Source organism: Neoarius graeffei, chromosome 1, assembly GCF_027579695.1.
Source record: "Neoarius graeffei isolate fNeoGra1 chromosome 1, fNeoGra1.pri, whole genome shotgun sequence".
NCBI lineage: Eukaryota > Metazoa > Chordata > Actinopteri > Siluriformes > Ariidae > Neoarius > Neoarius graeffei.
In genome coordinates, this window is record NC_083569.1 from 23,823,032 (window position 1) to 23,849,581 (window position 26,550).

At 40.9% G+C, this 26,550-nt stretch overlaps 1 protein-coding gene across 16 annotated transcripts in view; it reads right to left on the minus strand.

The window, feature by feature from the left end:
* The window catches only part of LOC132892138 (NACHT, LRR and PYD domains-containing protein 12-like), a 445,190-nt gene that overhangs the window by 93,707 nt on the left and 324,933 nt on the right, over positions 1–26,550 (minus strand). For 14 of the 16 annotated variants that reach the window (XM_060930560.1, XM_060930556.1, XM_060930591.1 and 11 more), the window contains exons 4-11: positions 22,889–23,005; positions 22,427–22,543; positions 21,960–22,076; positions 21,500–21,616; positions 13,020–13,073; positions 10,990–12,780; positions 3,751–3,945; positions 3,110–3,283 (exon numbers count right to left, since the gene is read on the minus strand). In XM_060930560.1, coding sequence (XP_060786543.1) covers positions 3,110–3,283; positions 3,751–3,945; positions 10,990–12,780; positions 13,020–13,073; positions 21,500–21,616; positions 21,960–22,076; positions 22,427–22,543; positions 22,889–23,005 — 2,682 coding nt within the window. The remainder of the gene's footprint in view (positions 1–3,109; positions 3,284–3,750; positions 3,946–10,989; positions 12,781–13,019; positions 13,074–21,499; positions 21,617–21,959; positions 22,077–22,426; positions 22,544–22,888; positions 23,006–26,550) is intronic. The other 2 variants (XM_060930582.1, XM_060930602.1) reach the window with 2 other exon arrangements.

The following is a 26,550-nucleotide window of genomic DNA, read 5'->3' on the forward strand; positions in this document are numbered from 1 at the left end:
TCCCCCAGAAAATTTTTAATTAATTTTCTGGGGGACAACCCCCAGACCCCCCACCAGTGTGTCACCCCCCCCCCCCCCCCCCCCCATTACAAATGCTTCTGACGCCCTTGAGTATAATTTTACCTACAAATGTCACTTAATTCAATGACTATTTTAGAGACTCAACAATAAGTCCTCATTCAACTCGTCCATATAGTCATCAGCCTGTTTTTAAACCCACTGCTCTGCCTAAGATAATGAGATGAATGTGACACAATTTATCACCAACAATGACTTTATGGGTGTATTTTACTCTTTATTTTGTGTTTCCTTTTTTATTTAGTTTTAGATGTAACACAACATGCCACTGTGCCAAGCAATAGTGACACTCAACTGTATGTTTAAAAATAAGAATATTCATAATTTCACACAATGAACAGGCATGACATGGCATCATGCAAACTTCATAACACACAATCACACTGTGTCAAGCAATGGTGACACATAAAAAATAACTTCACACAATGAACAGGTGCAATTTTGTTCACCACCAACAGTGACTTTAGTGGGTGTGTTTTACTTTTTTTCCGATTTAGTGATACTCATAACAAAAATGGAATGGCATCATGCAGTCTTCATAACACAAAATCACACTGTCAAGCAACGACACATAAAAGAGAACTTCACACAATGAACAAGTGCAGTTTTGTCAACCTACATGCAATGGTGGTACTACAGTAACATTTACAGATCAGTCTAACAAACAGATATAACTCCTTCTTACATTGGTGCCACCACAATTTCTACGACTTCATAACTTTTATCCCCCTTTCCTTCACAATCCACCTGGAATAACATCCATCTCTCTCCATTGCTTTCCTTTCTACTATTCCTTCCCCATACACTGATTTTCCATGTTACTTTCCAGAAAACTGGCAAAGACCAGACAAAACAAGTTCTTCAAATCACAACAGGGAATCAATAAATATCATCAGAGCAGACTTGACCTCATTCTTGGCATTACAGTAAGGTCGCCCTACTGGGTTTGAATTAAATGATAGCTAACATTAAGCTAGCTGATACATCTCCTAACATTGACTAGCCAGCTAACTGCACTAACATTTCCACTGGGACAAAAAAACCCTGTCCTGTGGGGAAATTTTGACTGACTTTCCGGCTTCTTTGTAAAGAATGTCCTTATGTCCATTATGTCTGGGTAGGGAGCAAATACTGCAAACAATCCATCATCAACCAAGAATACCCCATTAGGCTATGCTTATTTCATTGTTTAGCTGAACAGTGGCGTGCACAGATAGACACGAGGTGGTGCTCAAGCACCTGCCCCTCTGCCCTCTGTCCAAAAAAGTGCCCTTTTGAATTTTTTTTTTTTACAGTTTACTGAGGCCAATGTCGACATGATCTTTTAGAAAAGCCGCGGCATTAAAAGCGTGTGTGAAAATAATGTCCCGATGTGTGCCCCCTCCGCACACACACCGGACCTCTGTCTCTCTTGCTCTGTGAACAAGCGTGCAGTGCATTCAATGTGAGGTTGCAGCAGCATAGCGTCCTGGAAGCCACGGCCTTGTCGTAGCGCAGACAACACATCGGGCAGTCAGTCAGCTCTTCCCCTGCCCCACCAGCCAGGTAACACATGAATCGAGTGAAAATGTATTGTTTGCCATCTAAGCCCAAGCTGTAATTATTTTGTCGTGAAGTAGCCCGTCGCATACAGAAACAACTGCACATAAGTATTATATTTTTTGCTAGACCATTTTCAGATTTAGGAAAACAAAAATTTATTTTTCTATTTTGTTCAACTAGAGATTCCTGGCAAAGTCAAAAAGCCTTGATGTAATAAATTAACATTAAGTGGCTGTTTTACACCTTTAAAAACTAAAACGGGTCAGTGGCGACCCGAACACAAGAGGAGGGTTAAATCTCAGACTTTTATAATAAGGTCCACATGCGCAAAAAAGTGCCCTTTTTTCCCCCCAGAGCACTTGCCCCCCAAAATGTCTGTGCACGCCACTGTAGTTGAACATTAATTTAACGTGGCCTAGGGTTGATTTTGAGGGCATAGAACAAAAGAATAAGGTTTTGGCAAAAGCTAATCATTGTGAGGTGGCAATGGGGCTGACGTCACCTCCTCCACTCTCGAGCAGCTGCACCAAAATGTCTCCGCTCGCGCTGAGATTCACTCGTGTAGGGAGCGCCCGGAAAACCTGGAGTGGCTTTTCAGTGGTCTGTGTATTCTCTTATCGATCAAGTGGAATGGATTCTTTCACAAAGCAATAGAAACGGCGCTGGGTGAACTAATATTTTATGTAAATATGGGGGCGTCCAAACAAAGAATTATGAAATGTGAAGGGGACACGCCCCCTTCACATTCAATGGTGGCGACGCCCATGATACTGATATCTCTCAAATCAGTGCAGCTCTAAAGAATCACAGATTTTGATTTTTTTCTCTTTCTACCTTGATAAATGGTGTTTTTATAGTTATGTTTATCTTTTCGACGAATTAATTACTTTTTCTTCCTGTCCAGCTGTAACAATTTCTTTCCAAGTTCTTTTTATTATTATTATTATTATTATTATTATTATCAGTTTCTTTTCTCCTCGTATTCTTTTTTTCCCTTTCCTGATTTATGATCATTTATTTAATATTTAATATGACTGATCCACCTCGATTAGCATGACGACTTGCGGATCAGTCCAATATTGTAACACAAACAGCTCTGCAGACGACACACAATTTATAGTTTTGCTTTTCCTTTCTTTCAAGGAATCATTTTATTCAAATAACGGAATTGAAAGCTTCAATTTTTTGAAGAGGGCAGTTAGTTTGTGTCTCAGGTGCAGTTTGTGTGATTAGTTACAGTGTTGTAGTAAATTTCACAGTGATTTCAGACACATTGCAGTTGGATCAAGTCCCGTTTTGTGCTGCAGTTTCTCACATACATCCATCTGACCCAAAGACTCTGTGACAAGTCATCAGTGTGCAGTGAAAAGAAACAATCTTCCTCCTCAGGACACTGATGATGAACCTAAAACCTCTGCTTCAGTCTCACTATTAGAGAATGTCTCTTACTGAGGAGCAGGTCATGTGACTCTCAGAGAGATGATCTTACCTCAGTTTCTCCAGTTTACAGTGAGGATTCTCCAGGACAGCACAGAGACGCTTCACTCCTGAGTCTCCCAGATTATTATTAGTCAGATCCAGTTCTCTCAGGTGTGAGGGGTTTGATCTCAGAGCTGAACTCAGAGCAGCACAGCCTTCATCTGAGACACCACAACCACACAACCTGCAGAGACACAATGACACACACTTCATCAACAGATTTTCATCTTGGTGTAATAGTGGTTGTGAAGATGATGTCTCTCATGTTGGGCTGTCTCTATTCTCTTCACCAATCACAAGCTATTATTAATAATGACTCAAACATTACCACTGTTACTGACATTAAGTTTACTCGAGGTGCAAATGATTCAGCAAAAAGTCAATAATTTAAAGGTTTAAGTGAAGAGTCAGGTTTTGTAGAGTTTATCTCTGCTTGACTGGATTTTTAATGATCACATATTTAATTGTAAATAGATTTAATTATTTCTTTAAAGTAAAAGTGATTCTGAGGAGAAATGATCACTTCATGACTAATATATTTGTTCTGCATGTTTTACTTTTACAGAAAATTTTAATTGATAAACAACACTGTATACAACTATTAACTGCTGCTTTAGTGAGTTATTGTGACTCTCAGAGAGATGATCTTACTTCAGTGTCTCCACTTTACAGTGAGGATTCTCCAGTACAGCACAGAGACGCTTCACTCCTGAGTCTTCTAGTTTATTCCCAGACAGATCCAGTGTCTTCACAGTCAGATGCAGTTCTCTCAGACTGGAGGTTTCTGAGTTGAGCACTGAGACCAGAGCTTCAGCGCTTCTCCCTTTGATCGTATCACAACTGATCCTGAAGGAAATAAAATAATACATAATAAACTCACACAAATGATCAAACAGGTCCTCAAATCTTTCACTGCACCATTTCATTTTCATAAATAACAAAAGTACAAACTCCGAGTCGACAATACACTGAAATGCTGTAACAGTAATTCACAGTTCGAGCTGTTCGGATTTGAGTTTTCTGCTGCACACGTCATCACTGACACATGGGATAAACACGCAACATCAAATCTGATCACCAAATCAGGAAATAAGAGTCTGATCTAAAATATTTACAAGAGGAGAAAGGAAAAGAGTTTCAAAAGTCAGGTTTAGATGAAGCAGGCAGAGTTCGAGGCAGAGTCATATTTATCTGAACAGATCAGACATTTGATTTGTTCTCTAATTAGTGAGCGACTGAAATGATCACAGCCCAGTGCTGAAGGAGTTTTATGGAGATACTCATGATGAGCTACTTGGCTAACTGTGTGTGTGTGTTGCCAGGTGCTCCTTGAAGACATCCCAACCTGCAGAAACTCATTTCAGGAAGGTGTCGTGACGCATGACTTTTTTCCCCATGGGGGGTCACGACACCTCCCTGAAATGAGTTTGGATGTCTGTAGGCCAATCAGGATGCTCTTTGTCGAGCACGCGCTACATGAACAGGCACATGCGCAGTCTCCCTCACACACTCCGTCATATGCGCGATGCAGACATTAATGTTTCGCGTGCATGCTCTTGCTCGCTTGCTCTAGATTCCGGGAGATATTCTCCAAATTCCGGGCATCAGGGAGCCGCTCTCAATATGCGGGAGACTCCCGGAACTTCCGGGACACTTGGGATGTCTGTCCTTATTTGTTCCTGGTGCCAGTGATTTACAGACTGGACATGTTCTTCCCCTTACAGTCTGTGTGTTGTCTCTCCCTGTCTGACCTGAAATCAATAAATCCCAGAGCTACAGCAGGGAAAAGAACAAAAGCTGTGAAGGTCAACAGGAAAAAAAAAATTAAATTTATAAATTATATCAGGATATTAAAACAAAATAATGTAATAAATTTATATTATGATGTAATAAAAGTAAATAAGAATGGTGTTTGTAATGAGTTCTCTGTGAAAGTCTGTTTTCACGACTTGAATAAAACCGTTTATCAGGTCATAACAGGCCTCAACATTAACTTTTGTCACCTTTTTCCCTGCAGGGCAAATGGCTTCAAAACATTTTTGTCCCCTTTGAATTTCCTTTTGCCCTAAAATTTTGTGGTATTTCGGCCAGTTGTCAAGTCCACGGTTCAAGGCAACACTGATATGTTTTCTAGGGGTATAATTGAGTTATTTAGACAAAAGAACATTTAAAAAATTATTTTTAAAAACATTTATGTCTGCAACAGAAGAACAAGACAAACCCTGAAAACATGAAACATAAATCAATATCATACATGTAAGAGGGGCAGCACATTCGTGTAGTGGTTAGCGCTGTCACCTCACAGCAAGAAGGTCCGGGTTTGAGCCCTGTGCCCAGCGAGGGCCTTTCTGTGTGGAGTGTGCATGTTCTCCCCGTGTCTGCGTGGGTTTCCTCCGGGTGCTCCGGTTTCCCCCACAGTCCAAAGACATGCAGGTTAGGTTAACTGGTGACTCTAAATTGACCGTAGGTGTGAATGTGAGTGTGAATGGTTGTCTGTGTCTATGTGTCAGCCCTGTGAGGACCTGGCGACTTGTCCAGGGTGTACCCCGCCTTTCGCCCGTAGTCAGCTGGGATAGGCTCCAGCTTGCCTGTGACCCTGTAGAACAGGATAAAGTGGCTAGAGATAATGAGATGACATAAGACTTACGTATGGTACGAGTACATAATATGTCTTTTTATATCGAGTTTCCGACACAAAACACTTTCTTTTGCCTCACAATGACTCGCAATATTGCAAAGATGAATTATAAAACTAAAAACATTATAAAACAGGAGTGTGTACTGCAGTACTGTCTTATCATTCAGTCTGCCGTTGCATTCAGGAGGAAATTAAACAACCTGTCTTCCTCATCTACATCAGCTTCCTGTGCAGCCTCTGCAAATTGTGGGTGCCGTTCACGCCGTCCCTCTGTCCACCATAGGTGGCCTGCCCTCAGCATTAAACGCATCAAGATCCAGGCCCTGTAGAGCAGGGGTTCTCAACTTTCTCTGCTTTAAAGCCCACCTATTCATACTGTACTTGTACCGAGTCGGGGCCCATTAAAAAAGATCCCCAATTATTTTGGCTCATCTATTCGATTAGAATCTAATAATCTACTGTAAAGTGTATTCATGGGATGCAACATCACTCCCTGTTACAGATGGGAATTTAAATAAATGCAATAAAAACAAATTTTTAGATTGTAGATATTGTATTTAAAGCTGTATGGATGCAGGTCATTCTCAGTCAGAAGGGGTTAATGATCCAAAAGTGGAGTCTGATCCATTCGCACAAGAACTTATTGCCATGTTTGTGTTCAGCAAACAAGCAGGTTATTAAAACCAAGAAGTCCACTCAAAAGAAGTGGATATAGAAACCATTCCGAAGGATTTTTCCTATGAAAGAAAAATTTACCACCTAAATTTGACATTAGTAGAATAAATAGTGATCATATTGTAGCCGTAACTAAATACAAAGACAATAGTTATGCATACTATTAATTAACTTAATGTGAAGATAATCAACAGATTTTAAGCTTTTTTAAACATTGTGTATATTTTAGTCTTGTATTTGTATGACCAGAGATAAGTAAACTATCTCCGGGTGGGGCGCCGGTGAGACGGCAGCCTGTTGCAGCAGCTGTGTGTGTAGTGGATGTTTTTTTTAAGCATTGTGGATTATTGAGTGCTGAACCAAGAACCAACGAGTGGTGGCAAAAGGAGTGGACATTATGTGTCTATCAACCGGGCGAACAGGGCAAACGGCTGTGGTATATACCCATCAGGAACTGCTAAACATTGGGCATTTCTCAACATACGGGATTAGACATGATATACCAAGGGAATTATTGAAGAGGAGGCATCGGGGAACGCGTGCTGGTGTTAAAAGAAACAAGAGGAGGCTAGCCAGAACATGGAGGGCGACATTTAAACCAGCTGTTCCATCCATCACCATGGGAAATGTTCGTTGTTTAACAAACAAATTAGATGAACTGGAAACCCTTATTAGGAACCAGAAAGAGTACCGGGAGAGTAGTTTAGTATGCCTGACAGAGACGTGGCTGACGGACAACACGTCTGATTCTCTGATCAGTTTTGCCGGCTTCAGGACAATACGAGCGGACAGGGACACTAGAGCGAGTGGAAAGCAGAAAGGAGGGGGGCTAATACTGCTCATCAACAACAACTGGTGTAACCCTAATCATGCTACCATCAAGGAACGTATATGCAATGAAGACATTGAACTTCTAGCGGTTAGTTTAAGACCATATTACTTGCCCAGGGAGTTCAGTGTGGTGGTCGTCATTGTTGTTTACATACCTCCCTTGGCTAATGCAGAAATCGCGTATGACGTCATTCATACTACTATCGCAGGACTTGAGTCAAAGTACCCAGAGGCATTCATTGCTGTGTCTGGAGATTGCAATCATGTCTCTCTATCTAAGACTTTGCCCACATTTAAGCAGTTTGTTAACTGTACGACAAGAGGTGATAAAACTCTGGACTTGTTGTATGCAAATGTACAGAATGCATACAAATGCACTGCACTGCCTCCTCTTGGCCGATCAGATCATGACATGATTCACCTTTCTTCCTCTTATATTCCAACTGTTAAAAGGTTACCTGTCATAACCAGGACATCAAGAGGCTGGTGTCCAGAGGCTGAGGAAGCTTTAAGGTGCTGTTTTGAGATTACAGATTGGAATGTGTTCTGTGAGGAGTATGGAGAGGACATTGACGGTCTAGTTGAATGCATAACCCAATATATCATCTTATCTTCTGTTATGACACTGTCATGCCATCCAAGGTAGTTCATTGCTACCCAAATACTAAGCCATGGATTACCAGCAGTTTGAAGGCCTTATTAAATGAGAAGAAAAGGGCGTTTAGGATGGGCGACAGGAACAGATTGAAAGAACTTCAGAGGGAACTGAGGGTGAAGATAAGAGAGGGGAAGGAAGTATATAGGCTTAAGCTAGAACAACAGCTGCAGCAAGATGGAGTAAAGCAGGTTTGGGCTGGAATGCGAAAGATCACAGGCATGGAACAGAAAGGTGGGGCACTGCTTGCTGGTGAACAAGGTCTGGCTGATGATCTTAATAACTTCTTCAACAGATTTGACTGCACCACACCAATCCAGTCTCCCCCATCTGGTCAGTGGACCATCAATGGTTTCTCTTCTTCTTTCCCTCCTCCTGTTACTCTCCCTCTTTCCAACAACTCTGAGATGCCATCTGTACAGAGCCCTCCATTTCTCCACTCACCTGTGACATTGCATACTGCACAGGTCAAGAGGATGCTTAAAGGACTGAAGCCAGGGAAAGCAGCCGGGCCCGATGATATTAGCCCAAGGCTACTGAAGGCCTGCTCCGCAGAGCTGTGTGGCATTTTAACACACCTGTTTAATCTGAGCTTGCGTCTGCAGAAGGTCCCAAGGCTGTGGAAAACATCTTGTCTGGTTCCTGTTCCAAAAAAGTCCCATCCTACTCAGCATAATGATTACAGACCAGTTGCGCTCACCTCACACATAATGAAGACATTTGAGAGGCTGGTCCTCTCTCACATCAGGACTAGTGTGTCAACTCATATGGATCCCTTGCAGTTTGCGTATCAGCCCAACATCAGTGTCGATGATGCCCTCATCTATATGCTGCAGAGAGCTTATACACATCTGGACACCTCTGATGCAGCTGTAAGGATTACATTCTTTGACTTCTCAAGTGCATTCAATACCATCCAGCCACAACTCCTTGGTGAAAAGATGGAGAAGATGGAGGTGGATCCATCGCTTGTACTGTGGGTCCTGGACTACCTTCACCTCAGACCACAGTCTGTGCGTCTGCAGGACAGTGTCTCTAGTACCATCTTGAGCAGCACAGGAGCTCCACAAGGAACTGTGCTGGCTCCATTTCTGTTGACAATATATACAGCAGATTTTCAATATAATACCAACAGCTGCTTTATGCAGAAATTTTCAGATGGCACTGCTGTTGTAGGCCTCATCAAAGGGGGCGATGAGTTGGAGTATAGAGCCACTGTGGATGACTTTGTGGAATGGAGCGCACACAATCACCTCCAGCTGAACACCACAAAAACCAAGGAGATTATTGTGGACTTCAGGAAGGGGAGGAAAAGGACTCAATCAACACCAATCACCATCAGAGGCACTGAGGTGGAGGTGGTTGCCAACCATAGGTACCTGGGAGTGCAGCTGGATGGTAGGCTGGACTGGAGGAGTCATATGGAGACTGTGTATAGGAAGGAAGGGCCAAAGCCGACTTTATTTTTTAAGAAGGCTGCGATCTTTTAATATCTGTCAGCCCTTACTATGTAGTGTCTACCATTCAGTGGTGGCAAGTGCCCTCTTCTTTGCTGTTGTATGTTGGGGTGTGGGAGCCTGTGCTGCTGACAACAAAAGACTGGACAAGCTAATTAGGAAGGCGGGATCAGTGGTAGGGACTGTTTTCCCAACAGTTCAGCAGGTGACAGAGGCCAGATCCCTGAGTAAATTGAGGGCAATTTTGGACAACTGTCAACACCCACTCCATGCCCTGAAAGTGGTTAACAATAGCAGTTTTAGTCAGAGACTGATTGCACCAATATGTAAAACAGAGAGATTCAGGAAGTCCTTTATACCAGCTGCTATAAGGTTCTATAATGCACAAAAGTAACTGCATTCCTTCTGCTTTAGTATTATTTATTTATTTATTTATTTATTTATCTATTTTAACCTATTAATAGTAGTATTCAATTATTAGAGTTTGCGGTGAGGTAATGTGTGATGTGATGTCTGAATGTTGTGCTGCTGTGACACTGTAATTGCCTGTAAAGGATTATTAAAGTATCTATCTATCTATCTATCTATCTATCTATCTATCTATCTATCTATCTATCTATCTATCTATCTATCTATCTATCTGTCTGTCTGTCTGTCTGTCTGTCTGTCTGTCTGTCTGTATCTGTACATGCACGACCCCGCCAGCTCTGCTGATCAACTGATTGTGTTTAAATAAAGTTATTCATTCATTATGAGCTGGAAAATTATCCATCCGTTGAGTTCCCTGATGTCTCAAACTACCTGGTGCTGCAGACATCGTTCTACATGACACACAGATTAAAACCTGAAAGAGCATGGAGGAGAACAACTTGTTATATGTGGCTGAGTTAAAGATCTGGGGATCAGGACACTACAAGATAAATCCTGTATCATTTTTGCCCGGGTAAGGAGGAGTTTCTGGGCTTTTTGTCCATGTCTTTGCGATGGTTGCTATGACGCTACAAGTTTTGGTATCAGGTGAAAACAAATGACTGCCACTCGATTCCCAATCCTCCCTGATCTTCTCTTCCAGCAGATATCACAGATCCATAGAATTACCCACAAATATCTCTCTCTCTCTCTCTTTCTGTGTATACGCGCACGCTCTGTGTGTATTTGACAGGGTGGGGGTGTTTAAAAACAACAACAAAACGCTGTCCTATTGTCGACTTAATTGTATTTCGATCAGCATTTCTACAGGCTCTGTATCATATTCTACACACTATCCTACAGGTTCAAAAAGCTAGTCACTGCATTCAGTAGGTTGTTTCCGAGTCATTAGATTCTGTAAATGCATCGTGGCAACAATCCAACAACACCTTGATATTAAAAAGAAAACAAAAAGAATCATGAAAAAGTATTTTTGAAGACTGAAGTATTTTTAAAAGCAAATCCTCCAGTACTGTAACTCAAGTAAAAATTCGACTGAACAGCTTTCACTTGTATTGCAGTAACATTTGACCCGGAGGATCTTTACTTTCACTCGAGTAATGGAGTTGTGGATTTTGTCCCAAAGTGCAGATTTGTCACAGTGCTTTCAGTTTCTCTCTTTCTCACAGTGGAACAGTAGAGCAGTTATATTCAGCTTTACTTACCTTGCTTTTCTGGATGCTGAAATCACAGGCATCACTTTCACAAGAACCTCATCTGGTATCTTCTTTGTACTGGTATATTTACTCAGGTCAAACTTCTCCAGCTCCTGTGCTGAAGTCAGTAACACAAACACCAGAGCAGACCACTGTGAAGGAGAGAATTTATTTTGTTTTCCAGATTTTACGTAGCGTTGGATTTCCTCCACTAGAGAATCGTCACCCAGTTCATTCAGACAGTGGAACAGATTGATGGATTTTTCTGCAGGAAGATTTTCACTGATCTTCTCCTTAATGTACTGAACTGTTTTCCTCTTTCTTGTCCAGGAGCTACTTCCTGTCTGTGTTACTAAGGCACGTAAGAGTTTCTGATTGGACTTCAGTGAGAGACCCAGAAGAAAGCGGAGGAACAGATCCAGATGTCCAGTCTGACTTTTTAAGGTCTGATCTACAGCACTCCTGTGTACATCTGAAATTGTCTTAAAGGACCAAAAATACAAATTACTGGACTGACTCTGATCAAGAACATTTCTCTTTTCCTTCATGAAGGTCAGATGAACATACAGAGCTGCGAGATGCTCCTGAACGCTCAGATGAACAAAGCAGTACACTTTACTCTGGTGAAGCCCAACCTCCTCTCTGAAGATCTGCGTACACACACCAGAGTACACTGCTGCTTCTGTCACATCAATGCCACACTCTCTCAGGTCTTCCTCATAGAAGATCAGGTTGCCTTTCTCCAGCTGCTCAAAAGCCAGTTTTCCCAGTTTGAGAAGCATTTCTTCATCACTCTCCTGCTTCTTTGAGTACTTTCCTCTGATGGTGTTGGTGTGAATGATGAGGAAGTGTGTGTACATTTGAGTCAGAGTCTTGGGGATCTTTCTACTATCTGCTTCACCCAACATTCTCTCTAGAACAGCGGCTGAAATCCAGCAGAAGACTGGGATGTGACACATGATGTAGAGGCTTCTTAATGACTTCAGGTGTGTGATGATGTTCTCGGCCAGGCTCTGATCACTGACCCTCTTCCTGAAGTACTCCTCCTTCTGAGGGTCATTGAACCCTCGTACCTCTGTGACTCGGTGGACGTACTCAGAGGGGATTTGATCAGCTGCTGCTGGTCGGGAGGTGATCCAGATGAGAGCAGAGGGAAGCAGATTCCCTTTGATCAAGTTTATCAGCAGCACATGCACTGATGCTGATTCAGTTACATCACACACACTCACTGTGTTCTGGAAATCCAGAGGGAAACGACACTCATCCAATCCATCAAAAATGAACAGAACCTTTCCCAACCCGGACATTTCTGTTTCTTTGCTTTCCTTAAAATAGACATGAAGGAGCTCCATCAGACTCAGGTTTTGGTCCTCCATCAGATTCAGCTCTCTGAAAGGAAGTGGAAATATGAGGGGGACGTCCTGATTTGCTTTCCCTTCAGCCCAGTCCACAATGAACTTCTGCACAGAGACTGTTTTTCCGATACCAGCCACTCCCTTTGTCACTACAGTTCTGATGGGTTCGTCTTCTTCAGATAAGGGCTTAAAGATGTTGTTGCATTTGATTGGTGTTTCCTCTGTTGTTTTTCTCCTGGACGCTGCCTCGATCTGTCTCACCTCATGTTCTTTATTGACGTCTCCACTGTCTCCCTCTGTGATGTAGAGCTCTGTGTAGATCTCATTCAGGAGCACTCGGTTTTCCTGCTTTATTATCACTTCATTTAAGCACTGAAACTTCTTCATCAGATTTAATCTGAATTTTTTCCGGACGTCATTTCCAGCAGCAGATTCTGGGGCGTGCCTGTGTGACAGGGTGAAGTAGGAAGACATGGTGAGACATGGGCTCCAATTATTAGAGTTTAAGATCACAGTTTTTCTGACTGGTTTCCACAGATAGTTCTTTATGATGTTCTCACTGTGCATTTGTTTTATTCTCCTGTATGTTTTCTATAATCTAATCAGTCTCTATGAAATAACAGCAGAGAGGTTTATAATACCAGTGTGTCAGTGTCACAGTCATGGTGTTGGGTTTGATCTTACCCTGTATCTGTGATGAAGATCTTTTCTCTTCTGTCTCCTGCCTTCTGTAAAACACTGGGAACAAAACATTGTTGCTGTTAAAGACAATAACATTCATCACTTTAAGCCTACAATCTAAACTTTAACCCTAATTTTACTATAATAATTCTTTATGAGTGCATTAACATTTAGAGAGCGCAGTGCTGAATACAACACAACAAAAATATTGTGGAACTGGAGAAAAAAAATAGTTTTTCCTTCTTATATGGTCATTAGGGATGGAACAGAATATCACTCCATCATGCAGAATGAACAGATAATGTGTTTTAAATGGATACAACAGCAGATGTGTATTTTTCAGAAAGCCGGCCAGAAATGTTCAGAGGTATAAAATCTGTAACTGGATCCAGAATTATACTCCACCCTGGATGATCCACCAGTCCATCATTTTAGGGGCAATTTAGTGATCAGTCGACCTACTGACATGTTTTTGGGAGGTGGGAGTTCAGGTTGAGGAAAATGTTGATTTTCATTATTATTAATAAATACTGTAATGTCAGTGATGTGATTTATGGTAAATAGTCATTGTGTTCATATAAAGGGTCTCCATTTTCTATTATATTTTACAGAAACACTCAGACACATCGCTTTTCATGGAGACACGGCCAAGTAACAGTGATCTCAATGGGGTCGGGATTTTAACCGTAAATGTTTTATTATTATTATTATGTTGTAGTAGTAGTAATTCCATATTCTTTTTGCTTATATTAGCATTTAAGACGTTACCTGTAAAACATTTGACCTTCATAAATGTTTACACTCCTCAAAAGCATTTCCTGAAAGTCTTGCTGAATTACTAAAAACTAAGAAACTATTATATCATAAAAACTGTACAGTAGACTTCTGGTAATGGCGGTGCGCTGAGTAGTCGTGGTTTCTCTTGCTCTGTTGCTAACCCTACAAGTTGAGCACTTTAAACATTCCTAACTGCCTTTAAAAGTAAAAGATTTTGTGATTTAGGCTTGAACAATCAAACATGACAAGGACAAAGAACAAGGACGAGCTAAAGTGAAACGGAGGGCTCCTTAATGAAGAAAACATGTCGACAGCTAACTCCGAAGAGAACAGCGATGCGCCACCTGCACAGGTGGGTAACACCGACTCCATCGAAAGCACAGAAAATCCCTCTACCTCGGACATCATCAAGGCTATACTGTCATTCAAACAAGACTTTCATACAGAAATGGAAGGGGTATTGGCGGCTATCGAGAACGTGCAATCTGACATTAAAGAATGCAGCGGCCACACTTCCAAGGCAGAGCAATGCATTTCTGCAGTGGAGGACACCATTAACAAACTGTAAGCGACGGTGGCCAAACTTGAGAAGAAGGCTGAAAGTTTAGCCAGTAAAGTGGAAGACCTGGAGTGCAGGAGCCATCACAACAATGTGCGCATACTGGGCATACCTGAGAAAGAGGAGGGATCCAACCCATGCTCGTACATGGAGAAATGGATTGCGGACAATCTGGAGATATCAGCCCCGGTTCTGGAGAGAGCCCACCGCTTACCGAACCAAAATCCTGGTTCTATGCTGAGAGCACTCATTGTGAAATGTCTTAATTATAAAGATAGAGAGGGCATACTTCGAGCCACCAGGGTAAGGAAAAAAATTAATTAATTAATAAATTTAAAAATAAAAGATAATCTACAAAAATAATAAAATCAGATTCCTCCCGGATTTGTCTGCAGAAGTTTACAAACAACAGAGACAATATGACAACATGAGGAAAAGGCTGCGGGACAAGGGGATCCTCAAACACAGCATCATCTTCCCTGCCAGGCTACTGCTGACTCACAGAGCACAAACAACCATCTTTGACAGCCCGATGGATGTGGATAAATACATCAGGGAGTTGGGGGAATCGGAGCCCGGAGACTAATTAACTAAGGGACTACAAACTCATCACTACAGTTAAGATGTGATTTCTCTTTGTGATGTTATGAAACTCCATTCTTTAAGGTTAACATTTACAGCAAGTTTTCTATATTCATGTTAACCTTCATCCTACCAAGTGGGGTCCATCTGGACCCCGCACCTATATGTTTGTTTGCCATTTTAAAAATATGTGACATACTGCCTCACCGTTTTATGAATTTGTCGGAATTTATGTCTTAATTAAAACACTAAAGCACCGGAAGATCAGCTTTTTGCATTGTGAAGGTATAATTAATTTGTTACTGGGGTCCAACCGGACCCCAGAGTAAAGTTTATCTGTCTTTCATTTTATAATTGAATAGCACACTGAAAGTTAACTTCTTTTATGTTCCATAATGAAACTACCAAGGCATTCCTTCTTGGGGTCCGTGTGGACCCCACTGCTGCAATAAGCACAGGCTGCAAAACAAAAGCCCTAAATTATTTTACAATTACTTTTTTGTTTTAAATTCTGTAAGAAAAGACCTAAGTTGTAATCCAGAATGGTTTACAGCTGCATGAGCTGCAAAAATCATGTATATAATGCCAATTTTTTTTGTGGCGCTATAATTTGCTACATGTATGCTAGTTATTGCAATATTATTGCAATGTTATTGCATTTATAATACATCATTGATATTCAGCCATAGTGGATTTTGTTCTTCAATAAAGTTATGTCTGTTTGCTGCATTGAATTGGTTCTTACTGCATTGATTTCAAGGTATTCCCTCCTGGGGTCCATACGGACCCCGCCTGGGAGTTTGTGTATGTAAAATTGGCTGGTAGGATGAAGGTTAAGTGTGTTCTTTATGCCTTGGGCCCTTTAGTGTATTGCTGTTATTAATACAAGATGTTCTGAACAAAACTTATCTGGTGATTTTGTCTTTATAAGCTTTAATTTTAAAGAAAAGTATTGTGGTCCAAACGGACCCCACATGGTAAGATTAAGGTGTAAAATAGCATGGTAGGATGAGGGTTAATAACAGTAAGGATAGGAATTAAATCTAAACCAACAAGCAACACTAGCAAGAGAGTTAAATTAATCAGAAGAATGGTTCCTCATCGTAGAGTGGACCTGTTCAGAGTGCTCGAAGGAAGAAGTTTGATAAGGGATAAGGGTTGCCCTAGTGTTCAAGTTGGGCATTTGTGTGTTTGGGATGTTCGGGGAGGGAAATCTCTCTTCATGTGCAGCATGGTACCAACTTTATCAGATTTAATGCCTTTTCATCATACCTTCCCAAATGGAAGACATAAAAGAAGCAATTAATAATGGGGAACCTACCAAACTTGATAATAGGCTAAAACATAATATATAAATGGCAGATATCCTAATTGAATGTATTTCATGGAACTGTAGAGGCTTGAATAAACTTACCAAAGTCAAACAGGTTATGAACAGGATAAAACAGTTAAAAGCCAAGACAGTATTCTTACAGGAAACACGCTTGCTAGCTAATGAGTTATCAAAGATAAAACGTAGATGGCCAGGGCATGTCCTAACATCATCTTATTCTACTAATGCCAGAGGCGTCATGACATTAATGCATAAATCCATTCCACTACAAATTGAAAGAATTATTGAGGACCATAATGGTAGATCTTTAATCGTACAAAGCCGCCTTCTTTCTACACAGATTAATTTGATCAATCTTTACGGACCAAATACTGACGATGTAAACTTTTATAACAATTTATTTTTGAGAATCTCAACATTGCCAGGCAAAAACATTATTGCTGGAGATTTTAACTGCGTCTTGGATCCAAGCAAAGACAGACCAGTCGGAGTGGACAATACTCATATTAGATCCAGAAAAACAATACACCATTTCATGAAAGAACTCAATCTGGTGGATATATGGAGAAATTTGAACCCAACAGTGAGAGAGTTCTCCTGTTACTCCAGCACTTATAAATGTTATTCTAGAATAGACTATTTTCTGGTGTCAGCAGAACTCCTGTCTAATATTAGAGGCTGTCACTACAATAGCATAGTCATTTCAGACTATGGAACAGTCTCCATGGTCTTTGTTGAGCCAAAGTTGATATATCAATGCCCTAAGTGGAGTTTCCAGACTAAATGGATGCAGGATTCAAAATTTCTACAGTTTCTGGGGGAACAAATTGATATTTATTTTGAAATTAACACAACCCAGACCTCTGCTACAATTAGATGGGAAGCCTTCAAATAATTTATGAGGGGTCAAATTATAAGCTACACAAGCAGACAATCAAGGGAATTCCAAGGAAAATATAGAGTTGGAACTACAAATTAAAGCACGAGAGAACAGGAGCTACCATGAGAAGGAGTACAACAGTGATGCACACTAACAGTTATTACTATTAAGGACTCAATATAATGAGAACATCTTCTAAGGCGGCAGCACGGTGGTGTAGTGATTAGCGCTGTCGCTTCACAGCAAGAAGGTCCGGGTTCGAGCCCTGTGGCCAGCGAGGGCCTTTCTGTGCGGAGTTTGCATGTTCTCCCCGTGTCCGCGTGGGTTTCCTCCGGGTGCTCCGGTTTCCCCCACAGTCCAAAGACATGCAGGTTAGGTTAACTGGTGACTCTAAATTGACCGTAGGTGTGAATGTGAGTGTGAATGGTTGTCTGTGTCTATGTGTCAGCCCTGTGATGGCCTGGCGACTTGTCCAGGGTGTACCCCGCCTTCTGCCCGTAGTCAGCTGGGATAGGCTCCAGCTTGCCTGCGACCCTGTAGAAGGATAAAGCGGCTAGAGATAATGAGATGAGATGAGATGAGATGAGACAAGCAGACGATCAAGGGAATTCCAAGGAAAATATAGAGAGTTGGAACTACAAATTAAAGCACGAGAGAACAGGAGCTACCACGAGAGGGAGTACAACAGTGATGCACACAAACAGTTATTACTATTAAGGACTCAATATAATGAGAACATCTTCTAAGGCGGCAGCACGGTGGTGTAGTGGTTAGCGCTGTCGCCTCACAGCAAGAAGGTCCGGGTTCGAGCCCTGTGGCCGGCGAGGGCCTTTCTGTGCGGAGTTTGCATGTTCTCCCCGTGTCCGCGTGGGTTTCCTCCGGGTGCTCCGGTTTCCCCCACAGTCCAAAGACATGCAGGTTAGGTTAACTGGTGACTCTAAATTGACCGTAGGTGTGAATGTGAGTGTGAATGGTTGTCTGTGTCTATGTGTCAGCCCTGTGATGGCCTGGCGACTTGTCCAGGGTGTACCCCGCCTTTCGCCCGTAGTCAGCTGGGATAGGCTCCAGCTTGCCTGCAACCCTGTTGAACAGGATAAAGCGGCTAAAGATAATGAGATGAGATCTTCTAAGGCCGTGGCAAATTTAATGAGACTTAGACAAAGCTACTATGATCAAGGGGAAAAACCTGGTAGACTTCTTGCATGGTGCATTAAACAGCAGCAATCTGAGAGGACAATTACAAATATAGAGGATACACATGGGAATGTTATCAGTGACCCTCTGGAAATCAGTGCAACATTCAGAAATTTCTACAAAAATTTTATAAAACTGAATACAACAGTAACACTCTGACCATATCCTTAGACCAACTTAATATTCCAAAAATTTCTGAAGAAAGTAGAAATATGCGGGACAGGCAGTTAAGTGTAGCTGAAATATCAGAAGCCATCGGGGCACTGAAGGCAGGGAAATCAGCAGGACCAGACGGTCTTCCAATTGATTTATATAAATACTTCAAAGACAAACTGGTAACCCCTCTCTACGAGATGTATTTAGAATCTGACTATAATGGCATTTTACCTACTTCATTGAGAGAGGCCTTAATTATCCTGCTTCCAAAACCAGAGAAAAGTAATACTAAATGTGAAAATATGCACCCAATAAGTTTAATAAAGACGGACACACAAATTCTTAGTAAAATTTTGGCAAAGAGACTGGAGGGTGTACTTCCAAATATTGGGGGGGGGGGACGATCAAAATGGGTTCATAAAGGGTAGGCAGGCGTTCCATAATGCAAGACGCGTTCTTAATATTCTTCACAATCAGAGGGGAGAAAGGGATACGGTTCTTTTATCACTTGACGCAGAAAAGGCCTTTGACAGAGTTGAATGGAATTCTCTCTTTGATGTTATTTTGAGATTTGGAGACCATTTTTATAGATGGATTAAATTATTACATCTAAACTCTGTAGCCAAGGTGCTAACAAATGATGTGACCTCCAAACCCTTTAACATCACTCGAGGGTGTCCACAGGGTTCGCCTCTGTCACCACTTTTATTTACACTAGCTATAGAGCCATTAGCAAGAGCAATTAGAGCTAACAGAGAAATAATAGGGGTTTCAATTGGCAACAAAGAACACAAAATAGCTCTCTTTGCGGATGATGTAATTTTATTTTTAAAACAGCCAGACACCTCCATACCTGCACTGTTAGATCTGTTAGACCAGTTTGGCAAAATGTCTGGTTATAAATTGAATGCCTCAAAATCCTCACTTATGCTGCTTAACAAAAACAAGGAACAAAAATCTGTTCAACATCTATCTCCTTTTAAGCCCTCAAACGGGTTCACTTACCTGGGCATTAAATTATCACCTCAGTTAGAAAATATAGCGTCAATAAATGATGAACCTGTGATTGATTCAACATTTAAGTCAATAGAAAGATGGACGTCCTTGCCTATTTCTCTCATAGGAAGAATAAATATATTTTAAAGATGAATATTCTGCCTAAATTTATATATTTATTCCAAAATATCCCTTTGGCACCACCTGAAGGAATATTTAAAAAGATAACACCACTGATCAGGAGGTTCATATGGAATAAAAACTGTCCTAGAGTTCGCCTATCACTGATGTACCTTCCATTCGACACAGGGGGGCTAAAATGTCCTAATCTTTATTGGTATTATGTCTCAGCACAGCTGAGTACCTTGAGGTTCTATTTCTCTAACAACATGACATCGTTTATGGACATAGTCTCACAAGGTGTCCAGATACCATTACATTTATACCTGTACTCAACTGATCTAAAATATCTGAGAATGCATACAGCCAATCCTATAGTACTAAATATGGTTAATATATGGTACGAGGGAAAGAAACACATGAAAATATCAAACTCTGTCACAGTTCAGTCCAATTTGGGGTAATGCCTCATTTAAACCAGGCAAGTTGGATGCTGGATTCAAATTATGGGCAAAGAATGGGCCAAGTAAAATAGCTGATCTATACAGGGAGGAGGTTCTAATGTCTTTCAAGGAAATTTCTCGTTTGCATAATATTCCTAAGAAACACTTCTTTAAATATCTGCAATTGCGGAACTTTATCTCTTCAATGCAAAATAAGTCATTAATAATTCCTCCACTTACACCTCTAGAGGAAATTGTTACTAACAAGTGTACAAAAAGCTGGATTTCTCTAACTGGCTCGCATCTGATTCTAATGAGACATCAACATTTAAACTCAATACATAGAAGGCAGAATTAAAAACAGATATTTCTATTAATGACTGGATCAAAGCCTGCAAGGAGGCACAGACACAAACAGCCAACACTAATTTAAAGTTACTTCAATACAACTGGCTAATGCAAACTTACATTACCCTCATTAAGCTACACAGGTACAATAGCAGTATACCTAATACGTGTTTTAAGTGTAGCGAGGCTGAAGGGACATTTATACATTATATTTGGGAGTGTGACAAGATCAGAAAATTTTGGAAGGAGGAGGTGTTGGATAAAATCACAACCATTTTATCTGTAAACATTTCATTAAACCCCACAATGATTTTGTTACACCTGTATCCCGCAGATCTTAATCTGAGAGATAGAGAGTACACATTTATTAATTTTGCTTAACTACAGTCAAAGTGCCTGATTGCACTGAACTGGAAGAAAGAAACAGCACCCACAGTAGGAGCTTAGATTAAGTGTATGGCACAATGCATGTCAATGGAGAGAATAACATACTTTTTAAAAAACAAACTGAACATGTATGAAGGGATATGGAAACCATTCAGTGACTTTATTAAAAATGAAGACAGAAGAGCACCTACAGCCGGAGAACCTAGACTAATCTATACCATTATGGTAGACCCCGGAAGATGTTTGAGGCTGAGATCTTGATGTAGTGCTATGTTACGTTTATTTTCTGCTAAGGTACCATCCATGTGATTTTATATTTTGTTTTATTTTTATTTTTGCTTCTCTATTATTATTATTATTATTATTATTATTATTATTATTATTTTTACCCTGTACTAACGTGATATAATATTTTTTAATTATATGATTGTAAAACAAGAGAGAGAATAAGTGAGTTTGACTTTGGGGGGAGGGTGGCTTATCTGGGGTCGGAGGAAGACATCTGTTATATAGTGTTAGCATTGTACGCTGGTTTTTGTACCTTGTTTTGTAATCTGTTGAAACTAATAAAAACATTGTTAAAAAAACAAAAAACTGTACAGTAGAATGAGAGACACTCGAATATATATTGAATCAAAAATAGCTGCTAATGCCAGTGTAGCACAGCCATTAACTGTGACTTTAACTATGAGAATTATGGGATGTTACCTGCGGACAGATGAGGGGTTTCCAGTGTTAAAGTACAAAGGACGATCCATAGACAGATCACTCTTCATGGAGACACAGCTGGGTTCTGGTGAGTCTGATCTCTTCATCTGGAGTTTACTGTACAACATTATAGACAGTCCTTTATACGGTATACACCATTTACACTGGTTATTATTACTGTTTAATTATTTTGTTTGCAATTTTTCTGACTTAGTGTCACATCCAGATGCACTTTCTGCCTTATCCTGTATGTGACAATGTGAAACACTGAACTGTGCAGTTATTGATATTAATTACTCTAAAATGTTTAGTGAAAGTATTGTAGCAGCATTAGGACCTAATTAAAGTATCACAAACTGATAAATATCAAAATGCTGATGATGATCTGGGCTGGATAAAGGAATGTGTAACACGGTCTTTCTCTCTACAGTGACTAACTATGAGAATTATGGGATGTTACCTGCGGACAGATGAGGGGTTTCCACTGTTAAAGTACAAAGGACGATCCATAGACAGATCACTCTTCATGGAGACACAGCTGGGTTCTGGTGAGTCTGATCTCTTCATCTGGAGTTTACTGTACAACATTATAGACAGTCCTTTATACGGTATACACCATTTACACTGGTTATTATTAATTATTACTGTTTAATTATTTTATTTGCAATTTTTCTGACTTAGTGTCACATCCAGATGCACTTTCTGCCTTATCCTGTATGTGACACTGTGAAACACTGAACTGTGCAGTTATTGATATTAATTACTCTAAATTGTTGAGTGAAAGTATTGTAGCAGCATTAGGACCTAATTAAAGTATCACAAACTGATAACTATCAAAATGCTGATGATGATCTGGGCTGGATAAAGGAATGTGTAACACAGTCTTTCTCTCTACAGTGACTAACTATGAGAATTATGGGATGTTACCTGCGGACAGATGAGGGATTTCCACTGTTAAAGTACAAAGGATGATTCATAGACCAATCACTCTTCATGGAGACACAGCTGGGTTCTGGTGAGTCTGATCTCTTCATCTGGAGTTTACTGTACAACATTATAGACAGTCCTTTATATACACCATTTACACTGGTTATTATTAATTATTACTGTTTAATTATTTTGTTTGCAATTTTTCTGACTTAGTGTCACATCCAGATGCACTTTCTGCCTTATCCTGTATGTGACAATGTGAAACACTGAACTGTGCAGTTATTGATATTAATTACTCTAAAATGTTGAGTGAAAGTATTGTAGCAGCATTAGGACCTAATTAAAGTATCACAAACTGATAAATATCAAAATGCTGATGATGATCTGGGCTGGATAAAGGAATGTGTAACACAGTCTTTCTCTCTACAGTGACTAACTATGAGAATTATGGGATGTTACCTGCGGACAGATGAGGGATTTCCACTGTTAAAGTACAAAGGACGATCCATAGACAGATCACTCTTCATGGAGACACAGCTGGGTTCTGGTGAGTCTGATCTCTTCATCTGGAGTTTACTGTACAACATTATAGACAGTCCTTTATATACACCATTTACACTGGTTATTATTAATTAGTGTGCTTGTGTAGCAGTAGTGCTGTTAATTTGGTAACCATCGCTGTATTTGCGCCTCCTCTGTGCGTGGTTGGAATGAAACGGTAATTTGGTGACGGTCCCTCAGCGATGCCTCACCTGGGCTCGCGATTGGGCGACCGCTAGCCACACCTGTATAAAGCCGGATGGCTGTACAGATGCTCTTTTTTTTGCTGAGAGGAACATACAAGGCTAGCGGCTCTGGCTTCTACAATCCTCGTTGCTTGTGCCTCGGAGGGAATTAATTTTGCCACTGGCTGCTCGCTCTGGCTGCTTGTTTGCTAACTGCTTAGCAATAGTGCTCCATCTTTTCCCCTCCGAGGCGCTTGCTGATCTTTGCTCAGGTGAGTTTACAAACTTACTTGCGTGTGCATTGAACATTTCGTGGGGCAGCGTTTTGACATTGTTCTTGGCTTGCAGCATACATCACGAGATGGTTCGGTAAACGAAGTCTCTCCCTCGGCGGCGTGTGCTTCCTTTTTGGTGGTGTGTGCCAGCTACTTCGTAGGCTCTTGCTTTTTTTTTTTTTAATTTCTTCTAGTTGTGATAGCCAGTTGCTGCAGTCAAGTAAATGTATTTTTATTCCCATTAGGGCCCGTGTGATATCTAACTGTGAGAGGTCAGAGTTGCCGTTTTGTCCTCTCCCCCTCTTGTTCTTCCTGTTTGCTCACGGTGACTGCCGCCCTGCAATTAGCTGCTTATTCCGCTGCCCGCTTGGCTGCTTTGCATGTTGAGGTGCAGGGTGTATGATGCTGAGCCTGCTTGCTACGTTGCATCACTGGTCCCGTGATTTGTTTGTGTTTTTTCTTTTGGTTTACTGTGTTTTTATTTGTTTGCTTTGATTCTCTTTGGTTTGCTGTGAATTTTGTTTGCTGTTTTATTTTGGTTTGCAGTTTTTGTTAATTTTGTTCTACCTCAGCATAATTGGGTTTGCTGTCGAATACCTCCATCGGGGGGCAGCACCACCCATAAGCCATTGTCTGGTGTGTGTGTGCGATTTTATTGCCGGTATTTTAAGATTATTGTGTTGATTAACCTTCATCCTACCAAGTGGGGTCCATCTGGACCCCGCACCTATGTTTGTTTGCCATTTTAAAAATATGTGACATACTGCCTCACCGTTTTATGAATTTGTCGGAATTTATGTCTTAATTAAAACACTAAAGCACTGGAAGATCAGCTTTTTGCATTGTGAAGGTATAATTAATTTGTTACTGGGGTCCAACCGGACCCCAGAGTAAAGTTTATCTGTCTTTCATTTTATAATTGAATAGCACACTGAGTTAACTTCTTTTATTTCTTTTATGTTCCATAATGAAACTACCAAGGCATTCCTTCTTGGGGTCCGTGTGGACCCCACTGCTGCAATAAGCACAGGCTGCAAAACAAAAGCCCTAAATTATTTTACAATTACTTTTGTTTTAAATTCTGTAAGAAAAGACCTAAGTTGTAATCCAGAATGGTTTACAGCTGCATGAGCTGCAAAAATCATGTATATAATGCCATTTTTTTTGTGGCGCTATAATTTGCTACATGTATGCTAGTTATTGCAATGTTATTGCATTTATAATACATCATTGATATTCAGCCATAGTGGATTTTGTTCTTCAATAAAGTTGTCTGTTTGCTGCATTGAATTGGTTCTTACTGCATTGATTTCAAGGTATTCCCTCCTGGGGTCCATACGGACCCCGCCTGGGAGTTTGTGTATGTAAAATTGGCTGGTAGGATGAAGGTTAAGTGTGTTTTTTATGCCTTGGGCCCTTTAGGCTACGTTCACACTGCAGGCTGAAGTGACTCAAATCCGATCTTTTCGCCCATATGTGACCTGTATCCGATCTTTTATTGACAATATGAACGACACAGATCCGATTTTTTCAAATCCGACCCAGGCCGTTTGGATATGTGGTCCTAATTCCGATCCCTATCTGCTCTTTTCATATGCGACTTCAGTCTGAACCGCCAGGTCGCATTCATCCGACTTGCACGTCATCAACAAGCCACAAACGTCACTATTCTGCGCTGAAGTAGGCGGCGGGTCTCTCAAAAAAGTTACAACAACATGGCGCATAATCACGGGCACAGATAGAGGGGGGGACTCATCCCACCCAGATTTAAATTCACCTCGTTCGGTCCCCCCCACTTATAGGGAGGAAAAAACATCTATGCTGTCTTTCTTTGCTTAAGGCAAACCTCACGGAAAAATCAAAAGACTAATTACCATTCGGTTTATTGAGGTGCACAGCAGTGTATACATAGTTGCAACAATTCACATAAAACAAAACAGACTGATATTCGGTTGGTTGAGCTGCGCAGACTGCACAGGTTGCGAGCTCGAGCTTGGTTGCTATGGTTACTAACAACAAGTTTGACAGGCATATCGGGGTTGGGGTTGGTTTGCTGGCAGCTTTGTCTCCCCCCAGTTTTTTGTCCCTCCCAGTTCAAAAAACGTATCTGCGCCCCTGCGCATGACATCAATGCGAGGGACGCTTCGGGCTGTGAAGGTTCTGAATCTTCTCAATGGAAGGACGCAGAGGTTAGGGAGCTGATTTCCATTTGGGGAGATACAGCTATTCAAGCTAGATTGGATGGATCATACCGCAACCGGGCGGTTTTACTTCCGTAAACACTGGCCATGCTCACTGCGTGTGACGTCGTCGTATCCTGCAATGCGCATGCGGAACACTTAGGTCGCTTTTCGTTCATACTGAGGATCACATACAAGTCGCATATATTTGTTAATGTGAACGACCTCACAAAAAAATCGGATTTCCCAAAAAAATCGGAATTGAGCATTAAGCCTTGCAGTGTGAACGTAGCGTTAGTGTATTGCTGTTATTACTACAAGATGTTCTGAACAAAACTTATCTGGTGATTGTCTTTATAAGCTTTAATTTTAAAGAAAAGTGTTGGGGTCCAAACGGACCCCACATGGTAAGATTAAGGTGTAAAATAGCATGGTAGGATGAGGGTTAAAGAAAAATAAGATTGTATGTTTTGACACAGAACTCGCGTCTCTGTCGTTCATACAATTGCTTAAAGTAGCGTGCCCCTTTTCGGCACTGTTACAATCTGGCGTAGTCAGCAGGATGAACGAATCAGAGATGTGTGGTTCTGTATCGTGTAGTTTTTTTTCCCCCTTTTGTGTTTGTTTTGGTTTTAATAGTGGATGGATGATTGTGTTGTATAAGTGTTGTGTTGTCTTGTTTTTCCCTTCCTGATTTTTTTTTTTTTTTTTGGAGGACAAAGCGGCAACGTCTGTCTTGCAATCCGTTACCATCTAGCTGGTTTGAGGTCTTGGATTTCCCACGGTCCCTTGGTTTCCTTCTAAGTAACTCTACCTCTATTATGGATAATACGGACAATTTGCAGGAACTTGGGGAATTGGTGGTGCAGTTAAGGGCTGAGAATGACAAATTGCGACAGGAACAGGTTACTGCTAGGCCACTGAGTGATACTTTGGCTGAG